This window comes from Convolutriloba macropyga, chromosome 5 (genome assembly GCF_964194025.1).
Source record: "Convolutriloba macropyga chromosome 5, txConMacr16.3, whole genome shotgun sequence".
Classification (NCBI taxonomy): domain Eukaryota; kingdom Metazoa; phylum Xenacoelomorpha; order Acoela; family Convolutidae; genus Convolutriloba; species Convolutriloba macropyga.
The window spans coordinates 59,353,769-59,373,038 of record NC_134472.1 but is presented as its reverse complement, the minus strand read 5'-3'; the positions used below and the strand labels follow the sequence as shown (position 1 = coordinate 59,373,038).

General features: G+C 34.3%; 1 protein-coding gene across 1 annotated transcript; it reads right to left on the bottom strand.

The window, feature by feature from the left end:
• Positions 1-953: 953 nt before the first annotated feature.
• LOC142340131 (trypsin-1-like) lies at positions 954-13,387 on the bottom strand. The gene is made up of 6 exons (XM_075390595.1): positions 13,364-13,387; positions 12,795-13,084; positions 8,828-8,918; positions 4,996-5,156; positions 4,345-4,457; positions 954-1,274 (listed from the first exon to the last, which is right to left on the bottom strand). The coding sequence occupies exons 2-6, from the start codon at positions 13,081-13,083 to the stop codon at positions 1,047-1,049; spliced, it is 882 nt and encodes a 293-aa protein (XP_075246710.1). The 5' UTR covers position 13,084; positions 13,364-13,387; the 3' UTR covers positions 954-1,046.
• Between the last annotated feature and the right edge of the window lie 5,883 nt (positions 13,388-19,270).

Sequence of the window (19,270 nt, the reverse complement as noted above, 5' to 3'; positions counted from 1 at the left end):
TCCGCTTACATTTAGGTTAAGGTGTAAAACTTGATGCCCTGAAATTGTTCTGATGATTTCAGCTGTATGAAATTTAGGATTGTTTTTGGTTGATTGTTAAAAGTTTTGTAAAACTTAAAGAAAAATTTGTCGTTTTTTGCCTTTATTTCCGTCTTTTATATCCATCCAGGCGTCTGATAGCTTACAGCTTGCCTGTTTTGTAGGTTTTTGCAGTTTGCTGCAGATATTCTTGATGTGAATGCAAAAAATAACAAAATTTCTGAAAACATTTTGCTACCAAAATAAACTGTTTCATTTCTTATTTATTTAGCTATGGGCACTGTTCAGTTCAACATTTGATCATCAGTAGTTTGGAAAGAAAATGGCTATACACGTGATTTTTAAATCTTCTGATAAAAAACATAAATTTTCAAAAAAAATTTCAGTAAAGCTAGTAATGAATCATCTTGAGGCTAACAGAGATGAGGATAGTTTGGCAGTTTTCAGTAATCTTACGGATAAAGTGTCTTAGAATACAGAAACTTTTACCGCGAACAAAACCTTGATAGGTCCCTTTTGCGTATATGCACTATGATGTTACATTTAGAGCTTACAAAATGTCAAAATCTTTCTCAACCTATATCGTTTCTGTTCGATCACCTCCTCTGGGTTAACATTTTATCTGGCTATAATCTAGCTTGCGTGGGAGATGAGATAAGGATCGGGTTCTTGCCCTGGATGACTCCATTAAACTGTCTGGATGGTAATCCGAGAGTGAAACAGTCAACTAGAAAGCTTCCAATTCTCGATTTTTACAATGGCCATGTTCGAAGGAAAAAAAGACAGACTTTTGGAAAATACGATGAGCAGTGTGCTATTTCATGCTTCATATTAGATAGTCGCACTCGCATAATTGACTCTTTGAAGTTACTAAAATTATTGAATATAAAGGATTCTGATTTTTTGGATAGTACACTACTAATTTCCATATGTCAAAACAAATCAACAGCACAACACTCATATGTTCCGAGCATTGATACCAAATGTTTTATTTCTTATTGAAACGTTTACATATTTGTTAATATCCATTCTGTGTGATACGAAATTCGAGAGTAGATTGCCCCATAACCAATCCCGAATGAGCGGCTATTACCATAAGATGCTACCCCATAGAGACACCTGTGTAGTTCGTTAACAGCTGGTCCTCCGCTGTCACCAAGACAAGCGTCAGCTACATTTGAAGTACTACTTGCAGTGGTAGCACCAGGACTCTTCAAACAGATTTTGTCTTGAATCTAAAAAACAAGCTTCGATGCACCAAAAAAGAGTTCTGTCGATTCAAAGGACATGAGTCATGGTAAACGGGCGAAATCTAATTCAATAAAGAATAAAAACTAAAAAAGTTAGAGTATTTAAATATCTTCGGTAAATGCATGTTTCATAACATTATGATTATTAATTTTTGAGCATTTTTTTGCTCTATTCAGCTATACTTATACAATATTTTGTTTATTATTCTCCTTGAGTTCGTTCACCAGTGCTTCGGATAGGACGCTTTTTTCGATCTGCATCAATTAACATGAAAAGAAATTAATTCCACTGATTCAACGATGACGTAATGAGTAAGTACACGTTGCAAAATATAGAAGTTTCAATGAATCTGATTTTAGCACTGTAATTTTATTTCACTCAATTAACACAATTTTCACTTTTCCAGATAGTTAAGTTGTGATCAATCGCATTTGGCCATGTTGTGTGGGCCATGGTTACTCCTCAGTGGCGCGTGAAACTTGAATTTATCGCAAGCGAATATGAGTTAAATTTACAAAAATATACTTTTTTCTCAGCTTAACAAGTTTTTTTAAGATTATTTATGTTAAGATTATAACCTGCCTTACAACAAAAAAATTGAGTAATTTGAGAGCAATCAGATTACTGAAATATTCAGAAACTTCAAAATTTTATTGCTTGCCAACCAGAAAACAGTTCTTAATGTTCTCATTCTGATTGGCCAGCAAGAAAGTTTCATTATTTTGATTCATCTGCGTTTTCTGCAGCTCCTGATACGTTATACCTCTAATGGAGAAATATAACTGAAATATCTGTTTTATAAAAAAAAAACCAATAAATTCGGACGGTAATGCAGTTTTTTGTTTGAGCCTTATCATGATAAGGAGCCCGACTCATATGTACATAATGTCAGAATCTTGTAAAACAAACTCTGATATTAACTCTGATATTAATCATCTGATTTCCTCCAAATTGAAATCTACGAAAACATATTGAAGATTGATTGAATTTTTCCAACAGCATTGAAACAATATACCTTTTTCTTCGAAAAATTAAAATAGTAAATGATTGCTTGCTTAAAATTTTTTTTTGAAGGTAGGCAATCATTGAAGGTAGGCATTTTGAAGGTAGTTAATCATTTCAAATCACCTTTAAACTTTTATTCATTTTGAGCTGTTTTTGCATTTAAGGTAATAACTGTGATATCTGGTCAGTTCTCGTCTGAGAGACGTAAAACATTAATCAAAAAGAAAAACACAGTATAAAAGCAATCGGGGCGAGGTGATCGAAACATGAATTAAGAACTACTTTTGGATTGTACCATCAAAGGCGTTAGCAACATCATCTATGTCATACTTTTGTCGGACTTTTTTGAACAATAAGGCCACAAAAGCGTGTTAATTTGATAGATAGCCTTATAATGCCTTGCATCAAATCATGAAGTCAATTTCTTTTAACCAGAATTGGTTTTTTTTAATTTTCTTTTCATTTCGTTGACCTCACTGGGAAAGATAGATCAGCTTATTTATTAGCATGAGCTTCATTTTAAGGCAACCAGAACTACAAGCTTGTAAACAAAATTCATTTTTTTCTCATGGGACGAAATAGGTGCTATAGTTTTGGATTTAGGTATTAAGCCCTGTTGTTTTTCATCACGTTTTAAAGTTTCTGTTCAATTTATAAGTGAAAGAGCAGTTGTGTTCTTTTGTTTTAGTTTTCATCAGTTGTTTTGGCTATTGTTTTGCAATTTGCTTGGTTAGTATTTTCAGTGAATCACGTGGAAGATCCCGGGTCAACGATCATACAACTTACTTTGATTTCGTATTAGGTCATATATGATTCTTAGTAAACATACTAGGTCATATATGGTTTGTATGAATTCTTGTTAGCCATTCAAGGACCATATATGATTTCCTAGAAATCATACAGGGATCATACAAAAATTTCGAAAGACTAAAAACTGTATAATTTTGATTTTCTATTGAAATTGCAAATTTTTTTTGAAATCATACAAGGTCATATATGACACATAAAACATTGATTGGTGCCATAAATTCACGTATAATGTAGTCAGAGGACTTATTTAATTATTATATTGCATTTGCAATCTACATTTGATTCTTTGTGTGCGCTAAAAAGAATAACTTTGTGGTTTAAACATATTTAGAAAACGAATTTGAGGTTGTATGCAGTTTTTTTCTTCATGATTTTTTTTATAAATTAGCATTTATATTTACAAAATGGCTTCAGAGTATGTCAAAAATTTTGTTATCTATTTGGACTTACTCTTCTAATTAGTGCCCAACTTTGCAAATGATAGCGTGCAAATGACGTTAGCAGAATAAATAAAAATGGGAAAAATTTAGCATTCATTGAAACTTTTTCATATCATGTCATATCATAGCAAAATTTTGCACCATCTGAATTGTTTTGTCCGTCTTTGTGTGTGTGTGATAGTTGGGTGTTTTTCCTTGTCTCAGATCATGCTTGTTTTAAGTTTTACATTTTAGACCAATTCGTTAATATTTCGCGCAATTTAATTTGATGATAATTTTAATAAAAGTAAAGCAATTACCGTTGTGTTTAAATCTATTTATAAATTTGCTGGTTATACTGCTATCAAATTTTTTAAAAAATCAATTAAGCGATCACACAGTTCATAATTCTACCGCATCACCTACCTGATCACAGACGCACAGTTTGGAATCTTTCCACTTTTGATTCTAGCCAGCGTCGAGTACCGTCGAAAAATAAACACGCTTTGTCGAACTATTTCGCTGCAGTCGGCGTTAATACGAGCTACTTCGAGTCACGGCCAGCTTTTCGTTTGAATGGCTGAACATTGCCAATTTTAACTCTTGCATAAATCAAAAGTTTATATCTACCATCTCACCCTGTACTAGTGTTACCTTGTTTTAACAGTTTGTTATATAATAATAATTGAAACCAATTTGGATGATTAGTGGCAGTGCTGTTCTCTCAAATTCAAGAACTTCTCAAATGCAATAATTTGGTTGTGTTATCAAGACAGTTTACATATAATCATTATTCATTTTTTTTCTAATGCAGACTTACATTGAATGCCATTTGCCCACAAGTATTCTTCGCGCTTGTGTCCTCTTCTAGCTCAGCAGTTTTTACAAATTTGTCGTATTTGTGTTCAGTGCCACCACTGGTTGATCCAATGCCTGGAACAGATTGTGACATCATTTTATCATTCAGTGACCTACCTAATATCTTTTGTCTTTCCTTCTCACTATGTTACAACTATTGTTTTTTATAAAGTTCTTCAAATTTCAATTTTTTTTTCAAATTTCGAGTTGCCGTTGAGGATTATGAGATCTCTGTCGCCAACATGCGCTATTAAAACCCAGTACACCGGCTTCTCTAGAAAGTGCAATAAAGGAACCAATTTTCTCTCTAGCATAGGAAAGGAAAACTCAAAAAGTTCCGTTTCAGTATTGTCTAAAGCGCTAAATATTGAGTCTATATCAAAGGTAGCAATTGCTGACTTGACTATGGGCTATTAGTACCCAGCTATTCAATTTCAAATGAACGAATATGGCTTTAATAAGCACACAAAACATATACCGATACTCTATTATTATCCCAGACTCGGCTTAATTGTCAGTGTAGTCACATTTTATGACCAAAATGCATTAATATTGCGTACCACCAGATGCTTTTCACAAACTGCTGTCCAATGAGATTTACTAAATGATGTACCATAAACTTGATATCTGTCGTTGCCACTAGTCTCACCCGGTTGACACAAGTGAAGAACATTTGGATAATCCAGTGACTGGGGAGGGATATCTTTATGCCACGGGTTTCTCAGTTTTATCAGGGCAATGTCATAGCCATTTTCGCAGCTGCTTATGTTGAATCTAAAAGTATTTGCGAAATAAAATTTGGCATCACTTGTACAGAATAATACTAAAATTTAATTCAGTCCTACAGCTTTAGTGCGTTTAATATTGTCAGCATACTCTATTCCTGGGTCGAGTTTCGCCCTTAATCCACCTCCATATAGAAGTTATTAGGATGTAATATAAATTTAGATTGGAAAACTGATAAAAAGTGAAAAAAAACGCCTCGTTATCAACAATTTCTGGGAAATACCAATAGAAATAACAAAAAGAAACCAAAATTGTTTTTTTGTTGGATAAACTTGCACTAGATGTACTTCTTGCGAAAAAAACTGCTTTTTCAGAAGCGTTAGTAGTAACTGTGGCTTCTTTTTGTAACTGTAAGTTTGTGCAAGAGGTTGATGGTAGCATATAAATCACTTTTAGCCTTCAAAGGCATTTTGTTGGGTTTTGCCCAATTAGAAATTGTTTTTTCTCAGGTTATTCAGCGGTAACTTTTAGTTGCAAAATCAGGAATCATTCTTTCGTAGAAGTTTGCTAGTACAAAAAACGATTCGAGTTGCCAGTTGTTAGTTGGTTGCAAAACACTTTTCAGTTTTTCAACGTGTTTGGGATCTGGTGCTATTTCACCCTTTGAGAATGAGTGTCCCAAAAAACTAGCACTATTGACTGGTTTTAGGTTAGATTTTTTCTCATTATTATTTTAAAAAATTTTGCTCGTAGTCGACTCTTGACAGCAAACCTTTTTTGTCGAATTTCTCTTTAGTAGCCCAATAAAACAACACATCGTCTCAAAAGACAATAACACTTTTGATTTTATGAATGTTGATTCGAAACATTTATGAAAAATGAATTTATTGATGAAGTTCTTCAATCATTGAGGTAGTCAGCACAATCTGAAGAGACTTTGAGACGTGTTGATTGTGACTATGTCCAATGCCTCCTCGTCAACTTCAATTGGAAAGGAAGCTTCTGTGATGTTGGTTATTCCAAAGTAGAAGGCTGCATGGAGATCATGGAATATTGTCTCCGTTCCCAGTTTTGTGTAGTCGTTGTCCATGACTTTGACATTGATATGAACTTTCAAGTCCACGCAAAGACTAAGTTCTCACTTCTTTTTCTGTCCCACACCACTGGTTATGCATCTGTGACTCCTCCTCTCTAAGCAGTCTCTAGGAAATCCTGTTTGACCGTCTGTTCCAGCATCTCTGTGAACTTGTCCTGATTAAGCAGAGATACTTTGCTGGCTTTGCAAAATATTGGCTATGACTCCGGTATTAATTTCACCAGATCTTCGTAAGCCTTCTTAACAATTAAGTGTTCGGTTGTGATGTTGTTGCACCGTGCTTGGGTGGAGGGAGGGAAGCTGCGCTATTCTTGAAAAATAACCAGGAAATCAAAACTAATTTCTTTAAAATTTCAGAAAAGAAAGGAAGAACTTACCCGAAGAACTCTACTGCTATGTTGATAAGTAATGGCCTTCTATGTCGATGGCTTCTAATTTTGCAGATCGTTGGTTGTGTCCAGATATTAACTTCACATTAGCGTCGTATCCCTTCACAGTAGGTAAATAATCAGTTGTGATATTGTTCACGCAGTGCTTGTGTACAAAATGTTCTCTGTTCTGAGTAGTTCAAAACCCTTTTCAAACTGACCAACTGCTAGTTGCTTTTGTATTTACTTGATTTCATTCCACTCAACGATGCAATTAAGTGATCCCAGAAGAATCAATTCATGGCCGTTGAAAGCTTCAAGGTGTTTCAATTTACTATCCAACTGAGGTTTACAAAGCTGAGCCCATAATTTAGAGAACATCTCTGTGCTATCGGTTCCTGTATCTGCCTGACTTTTTGTTTTGCAGCTACTTAATGACAAATATTTCTATTTTGTAGACATTCTAACGAATTTTTCATCTCTATAAAAGATGCTCTTCTGCAATCCCGGAGAAGCTTGCGTAGAAATTTTAATTTTTCTTAACAAAATTTATTTTTTTATACATAGCTAAATTTGGCTGGTGTCTGCTAGTACACAAAAGACCACTCTTTCCAGAGGTGTTGCATTTTTAACTTAAAGCAGGACAAAGCTTTCTAGAATCGGGCTTAGCTAAATATCTAATGCTCAAATTGTTGCTTTTTAGCTGTTAATTTTTCGTCTGGTTATCAAAATCTCTTTTTGAAGTTGCAATCAATTTCCTCTCTCACATTAACAGTCATTTTAATTGATGAAAAGCCGGCAAAATCCATATTATTACCTTTCAATTTTAAACTGTCGTTTCAGTAACGAACTTTGCTGGTTTTGTTTAAATACCGTCTAGTAGTCTAATTTTTGCTTCAGATTCTTTCAATCCTGAATCGATTTTCATTATCGCACACTTCTTCCTTTGAATTGGTCATTGTTTCGAATTGTTCGAAGTCGCAATAGCGCGTTTTTTTAGACGCGCTAGGTAATTGTCGTCTGATTCCCCTCACATTTAATTGAGGACAGGAGTTAAGCCCTTTCTGCCGTTACTGCTCCCAATTTTGAAGAAACATGATTTCGAATTGAATTTCTTATGTCTTTAAATGGAGTGTCTAATAATTTCTTAGGGCTCATTAAGTTCCTGGTTTAAGAATTGCTTTTCGGCCGCACATGCAAAAAAAGATCAGTGACCTGTAGGTTTACAAGGGTACCGTCTGTGTTGACTTTGTCCTCCTTCTTCACTGCACGAGATGTCGCCACAAACCACATCATCCATGCAGTACAAGATTTAGAAATCTGCAGATGCAAGCATCGTGGGTCGCTCCATGCTTTGGACACCATTGTCGTGGTTGATAACACGGGTCAAAGGACTTCAATAAGTTGAGCTTTAAATTATCTTTTGGGCTGAAAGTATTCAAAAATTAGCTCCTTCATATAGTACATATCTGTGCAAAAATATAAAGAGAAAACTTATTTAACTAAAATGGTTTTTTCTGATTGACCTGTGAATAGATCATAGTTCCGAATCCCGGACCTGATTCTCTTTCTTCGTTATTTTTCACGAGAATCATATATGGCCCTGGTACAATCGAATTCATCAGGTGGAGGTCAGCGGATGTTAGAATCAGTTTTCTACGGCCGGGAGGATTGAATTTTTGAAATCCGATTGATAGATCAACAAGATAATGACAGCAACACAACAAAAATGGAATCGAGTTAAGTTTTGTGTCCATTACTTATTGACATTGCAATACCATAGCTATTTTCTGAAACTTTATTGAAAAACTTCTAAGTTTCTTAATGTTCTGTCCAAACCATCGCCATCTATACGAAAAAATATTTTAAAACTCACAAAATTTTTCACGAAGAGAAGATACGATATTTAATTTTATCTTTAGTGGCTTGCATATACGTAGCTGCTATCAAGAACTCGCTGCAAGCAGCTAAAAACTCAAGATGGTCATTTTTCAACATCTTGTCTTCAGTGTGAGATATTTCAAAAGCGTTTGAAACTATCAATTTAAATGCTTTAAGGGCCTAAGAACCTGAATATTTTCAACTTTTGTCATTACATTTTTCTAAGCCAAAGATGTTAGCTCGTCTCTCACTAGAAGTAAAGTTGCTATTGAGTGTGGAATTTTATACCCTCGCATACGAATAAAACATCTGCTACTCTCACAATATTATCGTTATTGCCACAAGATATATTTTGTACTGCTGGAAGGACTTACTTTTCATGAAGAATGAAATTCTTTGATTCTGCTTTCTTCGGTTTGGATGATGCACTCTGTTCAAATTTCCCTGTTTCTACCACCACTCGTCCTTAATACAATTCGCGGAATTTTAGTACATTATTTAAATTGAAGAAGGTGTAGATATCTACCTACATGAATTGCTCAATTATCCGACGGACAGTTTGGTAGACAAAAAAATATAAGTATGAAAAAAGAATCATAGCCGGAAGACTCCTGAACCGACTCAAAGGTCAAATTCACTTACACTCCCCAGCCAACAGCTAGGTAAATGAAATAAAGTGCATTCTACATCACACTGGTCTTTAATAAGGAAAAACGAAGGAAGTTTAATAAGATAAAAGCGAAACGAGATAACTTTTTCCTAAAATTTCCTCACTACTATTGACTTAAGAAGAGTTGAGAGCATCAGAGTGTGCCTTATAACCAACAAATGATAGACAAATCAAAGTAAACGTTGCATAGAGTAGAAACAAAGAAAAAACTAAAAAAAAAAACATTTAATTCAAAGTAAAGATTTTAAATTTTTTTTACAAAATACTACACAAAATGCTACGTTCCAGAGTCAAAACATTTGTTCTGAAATGATCCCTTGATAAAGTTTATGTCAGAGCAGTCACCCATCCCATATCAAATCTTAACACAGAACTGCATTTTTTTATACAATCTGACCCTTTGTAGAAAAAAATCATAAACAAGCTTTAACTCAGCAAATGAACTACGAAAGCCAGAGTGATACCTAATAAATTTGGAAAAAAAAGCACACAAAAGTGGCTAAAACAGTTATACAAATCAAATGAAAAAGTGGCCAAAAGAACAACTGACCAAAACAAAGACTTCAACCAAAAAAAACTCACCACATTCAAAAAAATTCAAAAACGGCATTAGGCGGCATTAAAATTTGCATTATCATGTTTTAGAATCACTCAACCGCATAAAAGTTAGGTTGAACTAAATCATCTATGAATATTACAATTGAGCAGTTATATTAAGATAACGCCGAAGCGCTGATATCATTATTAAGTTGTAACCAAACTGAGTCTCAGGATATAGGCCAAACGTTTCGCTTATTGTACTCCAATAACATCTCGAGACCATTTATATGAACTCAAGTCACCTCAAGTCAACTCAAGTGTCCGTTTCGGCTTCATGTGTTCATTTGGCCAGACAAGGATTTTTATTTCATGAAATGAAGTGTCGTGGAATCTGTCGTTTTTATAGCCATCATCAACACCCAATGGATATTGGCTCAAATTTTGACGTGAATTAGTTTTTCCTCGATTCCTCATGATAAAAAAACGTTTTCGATAAGGTTCATTTTCTCTGCAGAGTGTGCAGCCTTATGAAAAAACCGTTAAACAAAGACGTTGAACAAGGTTGAGGTGCTCATTATTGCTCATTATGTATTTTCTCAACCTATTCCAAACTCCAATTCCAAATTCTTCTCTTTAGTGATATATTGCAAGCATTGCATAAAAATTATGCTCACACTGGCCCGTATTGAAAAATGCAACAAAATTGACGCAAGAAGCGTCGTTTTTTCGGTTCTTGTCGATTTTGTCGTTTTTGTGACAATGTCAGTATTTGAAGAAAGAAGTGTCGACTTTTTTGTCGGTAATATCTATCTAAATTTGATTTAAACACAAAACAACCACAAGAAACCTGAAAGAGAGGTGATGGAGTGGAGCAGAAGGTAGCTACTAATCTTGGGTGTTGTAGGTTTGAGTCCTGTTAAGGAATATCTTTTTTGTAAGACTTTTAGAAAGGCAAAAACCGACGGTTCTTACGTTTAAATACCGACGAAAACCGATCAAAACGAAAAAAAACTTAACATTTTGACCGGTTTTGGCGAGGTGAAACCAATGTTTGCTTTTGTCTGAATCGCGCGAAATTCTCAACACGGGAAAGGTTTTGAAGAAAAACAATGTTGCGCAAAAATTAAGCGCATACTAAGCAGAGTTTCTATGACGGCAATCAACACCATTTTGAATCACTATATAGCGATTCTGAGATTTCTAAAAAAAGATAGTGGATTACAGTAGGAAATAAATTAAGGTGTGCTAGATAACTGTTTGTAATCAGCAATGAATTGATCGTGTCTACCGGTCTTGGGAGTTAGGGAGGAGGGGCTACGAGGTTTGAAGGCATGTGAATGCACAATAACTTTTTTAAAAGAGCTCACCAAATAATTGAGTTGGAACAGTCAATTCCCTATGAAAAAAGTTGAGTCAAAAGCTGACTTTGAAAAACAAGACATTGCATTAAATCAGAAAACAATCTGGCAAATGAACCCAACAGTGGCTAACAGAAAATTGCCAGCAGAATGTTTTCTTCTCTGAGAACCAGGCTTCCATTATTCATTTCTGTTGTTACTTTCTATTTTTATTTGATTTCTCTCTTCTGCAATTGTTTCCTAATTTTAATTTGTAACTTATTCCGCTCCCAAATACCATTTGCAATAATTCAATTGTTTTTATGGACATTTTGATGCCCAAAAAGGGGGAAAGAATGGGGAGGGTAAAAAAAACTGTATAGTGCGTTGAATGTCATCAATTATTTTGAAAATTTTATGAAAATAAAATCAAAATAATTGTAAGAATTTAAAAACACTTTTTGTCCTCTACAGAATATTCGACAATTTATTTAGCGGTATTTTGTTAAACCGAAATTCTCAAAGAAATTTTTGATTCGTAAAAAAGTGTCCTAGCATTATCGTATGTGGGGTTTTTTATTTAAAAAATTATGTCCCAACTTGTCTTGTTTTTTTTAATCGAAAGAATAAAAGTATAAGAACTAGGAAGTAATGGAATTAAAATCCACATGGGACAATTTAACTGATTTGAAAAAAAAATGTTCTTTGTCGCAGAGATAGTTATTGACAAAATAAGTGTAAGGATCTGATCAGCTGACGCCATTTTACTGATAACTTTAGTCAGTTGACTCTGGTATATTTGTTTCTTTTTTTACAAAACTCACTCCTAACTAGCTGCACTTATTGTTTGGCCCGGAGGTTGGTGGCAGAGTAAATCAACGCTGAATCAGTATAGAGACATTCAGCTTTTTAGGATGGCCAGTCTCTGTTCATGTCTCAAAATACGCGAGCCAGTTAAAACTACTGCAGGAAAAATAATATGCTCAGCTTATTACACAAATAATTTGCGTAGCATGTCGTAACCACAAAGATAAATGGCTTTGTGGTAACTGCCTACAAACTAGCTTAGATATAAATAGTGTGTATACTACAATAGTAATTACCAGATATAAGATACAAAAGTATGAAATTACTCTGCTCAGACTTCATTTTGGGGTATGAGTAATTTTCATACTATACAGGATAAACTTATGAACTCTATGACCTCAATATTATTATAATGAAGAAAAATTGCAAGTAAAGAAACTTGAAATATTCCGGATATGCAATGTTTCAGAACTGAATTTACGTTTTATCGCTTTAACTATGCTGGTTCAGCGCTGAAATGCTCTGAGACTCAAGTCCAGGGGGTCCAGGAAACTCCCTTTAAAAAATACGCCTTGAGAAAATTATAAATTGTCATTTTTGGAACCACTAACTCCACTTTTCTGTCATTTAAGGTTAACTTGCTTTGTTCCAGATATGAGTCCGTTTTCTTTGAAACATCTGTAGCAAAAAACTATACCAGTGCTATAGTTTTTGAATGCCATAGAATTGGTGTAACATCTGCGAGCCGTAATAAATCGCAATTTTTTGGTACGGCCTTATTGACAAAGAACAATCAACTTTAATGTCTTTGAGGAACACCATGATATACTAAAACACAGTCTGATTTTGTGATGTCCATTTTGAACGCACATCATTTTCACAGCAAATGTTTAATTACATCGATGATGTGCAACTCGTGGCTCATATAGTGTTCAGGGGGATTGGGGTGGGATATTTTTTATTCCAAAAGGAAATTTTATTTTTTACCTTTCTGATGTTCTGCGCGGTTTTCATCATAGAGACAATGGGCTGCAGTGATAACGTGATGATTAGATATCAAAGTACCACCGCAAATTCCTACATTACTCATACCTTCGGGAGAATAAACTTTATACAAGGTCACTTTGACGAAAAATGCCACAAATTTACTTCGCTCACCGCCAAAAATTCTCTCAACATTATTAATCCCGACAGAAATGTCAAAACTCGTTTCTGCACTATTTCCACAAAACGTTAGAATCCCGATTAAAATAATCAAATACAACCGAGAATTCATTCTCTCACCCAGAGAAACAATTCTTGAGATTCTTGATGAAAACTTGGTTGAGATTCTTGATGAAAACTTGGTAAGAACTTTCCTTGTTCAGAAAACTTCTAAATATGTACGAGATATGAAAGATCTATTTTTGCATCTGTTTCAAGAATTGAAATACTTCCGTATGGTCTTTTCCTTTCTTAAAACTTTAAAAAAAATCTCTAAAAATTTTATCAGGAGGTCCATGGCTTGCTTAGAAAACCAAGCTTGTCTTTTCAAGAAGTATCAAGTTTCGTTTCACTGGGCAGTAGCAAAAGTTCCTTCGATAAACCGAGGCTGTTATTATTTATAAAGCTAGTATGGAAAAACGATACAAGAGTGCAAAATGAGGTTAAACAGTAGTTTAACTTGAATTTTCATCAACAAGTGCTACTTTGTATATGGAACCTAATTATATGTTAAATTTGTCAGGAGTGAAATTGAGTCGTTTTCAGATCTACCCATGATTTACAGAACCATTTAAATACAGATAGGGTCTTTTTGGTCAGAATTTTAGGGACCTTTCAAACGTAAAATTTAGAGCCATAGGAAAGAAAACGATACATGACGTCAATAATGATACAAATGGATTCATGTTTTTTGCCACAATTGTGCACAGAAATATAGGCTTTTTTTAAAACAAAAATAAATCATAAAATATCTTTTTCATTTTATAAATTTCAAAACGGTGACAATCAACAAAATCTTTACAAAGCAATGTCAATGAACAAAACCGTTGAGAAATTAAAATTCGACAAATTTACCGTTACAAGTCGACAATTTTACAATAATATCACAGTCAAACAATTATTTCTGAGTTCCCATTTGTTTGACAAGTTGCAGCTGGTCAATCTTTTAAAATTATATGCTGGTTCTTTTAAAAATAAGCTTACACCTGCGAGAGAGTATGCTCACACATTTTAATGGGAAAAAAGGAGCCTAAGTTGAGATCATGCTGATCAGAGAACACAACTGATGTCAATCGGAAGTTTCACAGATGAGGCAACGAATGACGCGTTCTACAGCATTTCTTGGGATAACGGACTTGATTAATCCAAGTGAGGTAAAAAGTGAGGTTTCAACCAGTCGTATATAAATATAATGACACGAGGTCAACAACTGTTGCAACAGATTTTTTTGTCGATAGCATTTTGTTTTAATAAAAACATATTGGTGTTAACATTTAAAAAGTTTCAACAAAGAGAACTTAATCAAAGACAGAAGGATTGTGAATAAAGAATCAAATAGCGTTAGTTCTGTCTTACAAATGTTTGCAAAGTGTCCCGTATGACAAAACAGTCCCAGACAAAATAATCCCAACTAAGCATAGAGTGGAACATGTGCACACCATTGATCTAAATAACACCTCAAAATAAAAAAAAATCCTCTAAAAAATTCCAAGGTCATTGATATGATTGTATCTCATTAACAAACAAAAAACTGATTTAATAAACTGAGTTAATCTTAAATCATAACAATTAAAAACAATTCGTTCAGAAGCTTAACTCATACATTATGTTGGCTGGTTGTTTGTAGATTATATTCACGATTGTTTCGAAATTTATTCGTGACCATTTGGTCTAGGAATATTTTGTCTTCTTTTATTGGACTATTTTCTCTTGTACTGTTTTGTCTGGGAATATTCTGGAAATTGGAACTATTTTTTCTGGGACCGTTTTGTCTGAGACTGTTTTTGTCTGAACACGCCTATACGAACATTTTTTTTTCATTGTAAACTTGTTGTCTCACGATTATCTTCACGATTGTTTCAAAATTTATTCGTGACCATTTTGTCTAGTACTATTTTGTTTTCTTTTATTGGACTATTTTCTCTTGGATTGATTTGTCTGGGAATATTTTGGAATTTGGAACCATTTTGTCTGGAACCGTTTTGTGTAGGACTGTTTTGTCTGGACACGCCTAAGCGAACAATTTTTTTCATTGTAAAATTGCTGACTCGTTAATCTTCCCGCTGTGCAATCCCTGAAAGAAAAATTATCTCATAATTTGTTATTTGGAAACTCGATTTTCAATATAAATTTTTCTGCTTCTTTACATACAGAAAAATCACCGGTGCCGGAATAAACAGCATTGCACAGAGTAGTCCAAATCAAAGAACAGTTGGACGACTGCCAAACGACTTAAAACATTTCTGCGAAACATAAAATAAAGAAGTCATCACAGCTGGACTCTTTTCCCACAATATTTGATTCAATGAAACTATGTAGTTTAATTGTAGTGGTCTTCTTCCCATAAGTAATAACGGAATGTTGCCTAATTCTTCCGTTCAATTTTCTGAATTATCATTTTTTGCAAACAGTTTGCTGATGTTTGATAGATTGTCGGTTCTTATAAATCTCCAAAGGTGAAGGAGCATGTGTGCTGCCTACGTTATAAGCAACGTAAATTGCAATAAAATTGCAACGAAAAATTTTTTTGTTCAGCCCAATTCCAGAATTTTTTTGGCCTTGCCAAGCAACAGACTTTTCAATTTCCAGCCCAATACCGGGATATGTTTCAATTTCGAACCAAAGTCGAAGACGATTGTTTCAGTTCCAGCAAAAGTCGAGGACATCACGCAAATTCTTTCTTCTCACGCAAGTCCAGGCAAATTCTTTTCACACTAAAATTCTGTCAAGTGCAGTCCTTTCAAGCCTTAAATCGATCGAGGACAGTATTTTCAATAAATCCAGGTATAGACTAGGGAATAAAAAGGCTCCTTTGTTTGGTTTTCATGTTCAGAATTCTCAACAATCGAATCGCAAGTCCCAAGACCTATAAAACAAAACTTTGTTATTATGTGCTCCGCGAATACTGATTGGTAAAATAATTCTGGAAAGCAATTTTTTTTGTCTCAAGGGACTACTAAGTAAAGTACACTTTGTGTGTTTTTGTTACAGTTATCAGGCACTGAATAAAAAAAAACACAGCACTTTCAATTACATCCTGTTGGAGAAAACTACAAATTAACCTCCCCTACGGTGGTAGAGACGGTCAACGCTCGCCGAAGTTGAAAATTTGGAAAACCAAAATACAATAATTGACAAATTATTAAAATTAATACAATCTCAGCGTTATCTTCAAATAACTTAATGGAAGGCTATTGAAGATACCACTGTAACAAAAACCAAATAGACAAACTCAAAAGTCTTTACTCAACGTTCCATGAGAGTTGATATATTAAAATGTGATAGAAATTAGTGTCTTCTGTGGTGATTGGCCTCTGAACATATGACCAAAAATCCGCATGACCTATGTTTTTAAACTATGAACTGCGACTAAAGACCTAGGGAAAGGCTTTGATCATACATAGAAACATCACAATCGAAAGATATCTACTAATTTCCGGGAAGCAAAAAGATGAGAAAATGTCGAAACATTTTCAAATTTCTTTATTGAAATGTCAGAAAAGCGCTATTGTGGTTAATGTGAAGAGGAAGTTATTCGTGACATCTCTATCACGATCTTGATTCATTGGGCCTACAGAGAACATCAGAGATAGCAATTCACACAATAAGGCGACAACACTATTACTAATCACTAATGCAATCAAGAGTTTAACAAATACAATTCAATTCAACAAAGCATTTCGCTTAAAGTTGTCAAAACAACAGATCAATTTGGTAACTGATTGGGTAAAATCGATCACTTAAACCACTGGTTTTTAGATAAACGGAAAAAAAAACAAAAAGTAACAAATTGCGAATACATAGAATCTGAAAGAATCAGTTTTGCATTTTTAACCTTCAACTGAAAACCATAAAACGACATACAACTATTGACATAAAAGATGCTCACAGTCATCTCGATGTTCTTCTTGATCCGAATTGAGGCTGCATTTTTAAAAAAGTAATTGGCTGCAGGACAGCCACATACCAACTTCAGACAGATTTTGTTGGGTTGATATCAACAGGATCTCAAAAAGCAGTTTTATACAGGTAAACTTATATTTTATTCTGCACTGAGTAAATTTTTAAGCAAAGTATTTTAAACTGAAAACTTAAATGAAAACTTTAGAATAAAATCTTAAATTTTATTCTGCATGGAGTAATTTTTTTAAGCAAAGTATTTTAGACTATCATTCGGGAAAACCAAAATAAGACCTCAAATAATATTCAGGTTTTTCAATATAGCTTAATGGACAACTTAAAAAAAATACATTGTTATTTTTTTAATTCTGTGCATCATCATCTATACTCATACAAAAATAAGCTCAAGTGAATACTGTAATTTGGCTGCATCCATTATCAAGTGCATCCATTATGAACCCTACTTCAAAAAATATTGAAATTCAACTGAAAAGAATAACGCGTAGCTGGGTTTTGTGTAATGAAAGAAAAAATAGCAAGATCTACCGAAAACAAACACCCAAAAATGGATAAAAAATTGATAAATTTGACAAATCGCACAAAAGACTAAGAGCAGACTCTTGGACACTAGTCTTAGACTCTATAGTCCTTCAAGTCCGGAATATAATAGCTTTTCTTAAACTGTGTTGATGATGGCTACAGTGTTGATGAAACAGAGTTGCTCGGGGTAGTGCTGTGATGATCTAGTTCAAATACTATCAATATGGACCACCTTTAGCTCTCATCACAGACCAAAAAGCATTGCTATCAATAGTGAAAGAGTACAGATCCAATAAATATTACAGTACCGTTTAACTCGTACGATAGACCACTTGTTTCACAAGAAATTTTGCAATGCACTAAAATGGGACTAATTAACACAAATTTTGCCAAAAAACAAAAAAGAAATTTAATCAGCAGCAAATTGTTGTTTAGAAGTTTAATTTGTGGAAAGGCGGTTCAAAGCGCTTCTTCAATAGAAACAACAATGTGAGAAGCACGCGGCGAAAGACAGGTATTCTAACACAAGATTTTCTACAATTAACTTCAACTCCTCGCTCTTCAGGGGCTTATCCTCAAAACTATTTGCTTGTCTCTCATTTCTGTCCGGTATTCCATCCGCAAGACCTAAAAAAACGTTCACTTACCATTAAAGATTGATAAATAAGGAAAAAGACAAAAAATAAAAAAAAAACCCCGAAACTTTTATAGAATTGTTGCTCAAACCCAAAATGGTTTCTCAAACCCTCAAACCTTTTATAAAACCCTAAAGTAGATTTCCTGGCCCCTGAGGATGAAAGAACTCAAAAACGACCTTTTTTGGAAAAAATGGTATCATTGCGCGCGTTTATTTGTGCTGTAAAAATTTATAGCTCACGGAGAGGACTTAAATTTTGTCAACTTCAACTTTAACGAACGTCATTTTAAGACTAATCAAACAGAAAACAAATATAAAAGCAACTTCTAATTTGATGTTTAATCGAGGTCGCAGTTTAAAACAACAATGCATGACGCGTAGTTTCAAAGTTGATTTCCAAAAAGCAATTTTCAGTACAGAAAGCTCGCTTGATATTCAGCTCAAAATTTACATAAAATTGGGGAACAATGGACGAAAACTTTTTATAGGTTATACTGAAAGAATACTTTTTCTTGAATAACCATAAAACATTGCTGAATTATAATGCTCCGTAGATGTAAAAATTATTGTTTTACGCACCTATTCTGCAGTAGATTATCCTTGGTGTCTGAATATGGTACTTAAAAGTGCAGAAGCTCAGGCATGAATAATTAAATTTATGGGAAGTAGGAGCAATGGAATTGAGCCCCATTTACCCAGTATGGAGTCCGCGACCCAAGACAGGCTTTGGCCAGACCGACCATACCCAAAGATAGGTATTGGCCTGACCCAACAGACTTTTAGCCAGACCGTTGTCCAGACCATCGGCCAAACATTTTTTGCCGATATCACTAATTTTTGACAAGTGTCGTTTTTTGTCAAACCAAACAAAACATAATAGCCTTCATGACAAGGTAGGAAGATTCTTCCCACCTCATCAGGAGGGTTTGTTTGACCCAGGAGCACCAAGCTGGACTAGAATTAATCCTATAAACACGCTAGAGGTGCCCTCTAAAACCCGGAAGAACGTATTTTGGTCTGTGAAAATAGCTAAAAAGAAATGAGGTAGAGTTAAGCAATGTGCTTATATCTCGTAAAGTACTTTACCAAATTATGGTATTGGCCAGACCGAACAGACCGAAAAATGAGTATTGGTCAGATGGAACAGACCGAAATATGAGCATTGGCCAGAACGAGCAGAGCG